Genomic DNA, 4,114 nt, shown 5'->3' on the forward strand with positions numbered 1-4,114 from the left:
GTGTGTGTGTGTGTGTGTGTGTGTGTGTGTGTGTGTGTGTGTGTGTGTGAATGAGGAACACGGAACAAAAGGCTGAGAGCGTTTATGTTAAGACCAACTTTGATCAATGTTTACTCAGAAACTGACGTTCATCATCTTCCATTAATAGAACTGACACGCCACACCTCTGTATGAACACTACATGAAAACAATGTGAAATACTGTAGTACATGTGTGTGCATACATCCAGACCGTATGTCGGGAACAATGCACAATAAGAAGTGGTCACAAATGGATGTGAACTACCTTCAGGTTTCAGCAGACGTGCTGAAGGAACACATATTGTACTTACTGTTGACTGATACGTAGGCCGAGCTCTCCGCAGACCCCCTCTCGTTGGAGGCCAGACACGTATACAGACCCCGGTCCTCCACTGTGATTCTGTCAATATGGAGGCTCCCGTCTCCTGCTGTTATAACAATACCTGGCGATTGCAGGGGCAAAGACCTCAGGACGCCAGACTTGAGTTACAGTTTATATATTTAGATCATTCATTTTTACCTGATCCCTGCCGTAGTGGACGCTCATCTTTATACCATGTGACGGTTGGAGGCGGGACCCCTCGAGACAGACAGGTGAGGGTCACCGAGCTGCTGACGTTGACGGTGCAGTCTGTCAGGTTAGTGAGCAGCACGGGAGGCTCCAGAACTGTGAGGACAAACGCAGAACAGTGATTTACACGTCAGTGTGCGTGGAATTTTGTCAATGAATCAAAGGTACAAGCGGGCATCAATTAATGCAGAACAAAAACACATCAGCCCAAACTACAATCTTCTGCTGACCAACATATAACAGAGCAGACATCAAACTCCTACTGATCGAACGCATCAACTTTTTCACCTGAAATGTCTCGTTTCTTAAAGGAAAATAATCCAAACGAGGCGCTTCACTCCCTTCCCCCCCTCCAGCGTCCACACTGGTACATTTTAGTTTGATAGAGGAGTTTACAATTATATAGCTGCACAGAAAGCTTTTATTTACAAAATAATTAAAAGATGTTGAAGACTTGACCATCCAGCTTTACATGTTGGAGCCACAGTCTGACCCAGAGCTAGAGGAGAATAAAGACCACCAAACTGTAGTTGGTAAGTCCAGACTTTATTTAGCAATTCCATGATATAGTATAGTTCAGAAAATGTCATGGATAATAGAAAAAATTGAACAAGTTGAAAAAAATGACCTAAACAGAATATAAAGACATCTACATAGCACTGGGAGAAAATAAATTCAAGTTTTCTGCACTTCTAGAGCAGTGTTTCCCAACCATGGTCCTCAAGGCACACTGTCCTGCAATTCAACAAAAGCCTGTTAATCAGTTATCAATTGATAACCAGTTATCAATTGATAACTGATTAACAGGCTTTTGTTTAATTGCAGTCATCCGAATCAGCTGTGTTGAAGTAGGGAAACTTCTTAAACAGGAATAATCAATTCCGATCCTCGAGGTCTGCAGCCCTGCACGTTTTACTTTTTTCCCCTTCTCTAACACAGCTGATTCAGTCAGTGAATCACCTCTTCCAAGTTCTGCAGAAGCCTGAAAATAATCCATTCATTCAAATCAGGTGTGTCGGAGAAGAGAAACAAGTAAAACGTGCAGGGCTGCGGACCTCGATGACCGTAATTGACTATCCCTGATCTAAAACATGCAGGGCAGTGTGCCTTGAGCACCAGGGTTGAATAACACTGCTCTAGAGACTCCAAGCACACAACAAAATGTATTTAAGGGCTAAAAAAGTGGATATGTCTCCTTTAATGACGTGTAGGACAACCATGAGTTGTAGCAGGTAATTTTAAGGATGAAGGAAAAAATAGGTAAAGCTCTAGGACGGAAAATCTAAAAATTGAATTCCAATAAAATAGTCCTTGTGATTACACTATATCCCTTTATGACATGTGACATAGGATACGTCGCAGCCAACTGATCCAATCATTTTAAACTCAGCAGAGGCCACGCCTCCTGCGAGAAACGATTCTCTATGCTTCAAGTCCAGACCCTGGTACGAAGCAAAGTGAAGGACAGGGTCTGGTTTAAACCAGGCTAACCCAAAACTGTCCTTTCACATTTTCCTTCTTCTGTGTAGTTTTATTTGATTTGTCCAAAATAAAAAAAGTTTAAACTGAAAGAAGCTGAAAACACCCAATTTCTAAATGTTTCATTTGATCAATGGCTTGCAATTATAAGAGTTTAGTGACACAACTTTCAACACTTATATATTACATATTTGCCGACAATATCATGTATGTTGTCTCTTTTCTGGTTTATAAACCAGGATGAGTCCTCAGATCCTCTGGTTCCTCTCTTTTAGCTGTGGAACGAGAAGTCTTCAAAAGATACTCAAAAGTAATCTGGATACTTTTAATTGTAGATTAAAATCTCATCGTTTTGGTCAGGATTTAACTTAGGATAGATATTTTTTCCTCCACTGTAAAACTCTTTAAATTGCACTTGACTTGTATAAAAACATGACTGATTAATTTCAAGACAAGTTGTTTTGACAAACCAGTTCGTTAACCACAGCAGTGGATGGAAGCCAAAAAAATACTTTTATTGTCAGCCAAAGATCAGCTCAAATTGTTTAATTAGTTTTCTCTGTTTTGTATTGTTGAAAAGTGACACGATGCAACACCACCTAATTGTACATAAAAGCAGAATAAAGGAAAGTAGGACAGAGCTGCAGTTAAATAAATGTCTGTTGAGTGATTTCTACTGCGTCTGCTGCAGTTCAGACTTGTGAATGAAGTGATTGTTTTTGTTGAACCCGCTCAAATTTCACAAGTCACAAATGTCACAAAATGTTCTGCTGCTAAAGCTTTGTGTTTTTTCTCTATTATTAAAATAACTGTAACTAATTCAGTAATATATTACTTTTTTGTGTGCCTTAAACGAACAAAACCTTATTGGAAAAAACTTGGGTCTGAAAGTTTATTTTTCATTGTGACATTTCTGTTTTTTTCCCTTAGAAACTGATCTAGATGCGGTTTTACCGGTTTGTCACAAAAAGCTACGAGTTGTTTATAGAATAAAACTGAATTGTGTTGAAATAAAACTTGCGCTATTTTCTTCCCACACTTCCTGGACCTGTGCCACTTTTACACAACCAGCGCCCTTGTTTTCAACCCGTGACTCAGCTCTAATTTAAGGCTTTTTTCTGAATATCCCTGCAACACATGAATGGAGACAAAACTTTTCCACAGAGCAACAACGAATTATTCCATCATGAGGAGATTTTAAGATTCACAATGAGGTGACTGGAGATTCTCATACACACACTATAATTGGACAAGATGACTGCATGCATCCTTATTGTTTTTATTTCTATATGTCTTTATTTTACTCCCCTTTTCCCCCCATTTACCCCCACCGACCACATTCTCTCTCTAGTAATTCCCTTGTGGGGGTCCAAAGAGAGGAAGTTGACGTGTTGAGCCGTGATTGTGTGGAGAACAGCAGTAAAAGACACGAAGAAAAGTCACTTAACCCCCGCGACTGATTGTTGTTTCCCCTATCTTCCTCCTGGACAACAATTGATGATTGTCAGCGGGGGCCGGGGGGCCTGACAGTGTCTGATTGGCTGATTGTTCCTCCGGCTCTGTGCGGGGGCCTGTAAATGTGGCATTGTGGGAAGTGCCATTGTGTGCTCTTCCTCCAAACGGGAGCTCATTCCCACGTGAAAGAGGTGCTTCAGCTGGAGCCCAAGAGCGAAGCTAAAAAGTCGGGTGGGGCCCCAGGAAGTTGAAGGGAACCTGATTCCCAAGCAGCGAGATCGCAGCGAGAGAGTGTGGTTGTTTGTACGCTCACATGTGCAATTAAAGTAATTAAAYTATAACATTTAATTTGAAGGACACTTACAGCTTACAAAGACTAATATAGGCCTTGTTTATAAAGATCTGTATGGAGAAAAAATATCTTTAAAACTTTATTTTGAATGGTAAAATAGTAGAAAAGTACCAGAATTTATTTCAGAGGTATATAGAAACGAATAGAATAGAAACGAAACAGCCTTTATTGTCCCGTGCGGGGAAATTCAGTAGCAGCAGCAGATACACTCATCAATCCACAGATATATATATATAT

At 40.4% G+C, this 4,114-nt stretch overlaps 1 protein-coding gene across 1 annotated transcript in view; it reads right to left on the reverse strand.

Moving 5' to 3' along the window:
- The window catches only part of flt1 (fms related receptor tyrosine kinase 1), a gene marked incomplete in the record, with an annotated part of 38,233 nt that overhangs the window by 10,763 nt on the left and 23,356 nt on the right, over positions 1 to 4,114 (reverse strand). The window contains 2 exon segments of the mRNA XM_014002255.1: positions 332 to 463; positions 541 to 687. Of these exon segments, the coding sequence (XP_013857709.1) occupies positions 332 to 463; positions 541 to 687 (279 nt within the window).

This window comes from Austrofundulus limnaeus, unplaced genomic scaffold (assembly GCF_001266775.1).
Source record: "Austrofundulus limnaeus strain Quisiro unplaced genomic scaffold, Austrofundulus_limnaeus-1.0 Scaffold12, whole genome shotgun sequence".
Lineage (NCBI taxonomy): Eukaryota > Metazoa > Chordata > Actinopteri > Cyprinodontiformes > Rivulidae > Austrofundulus > Austrofundulus limnaeus.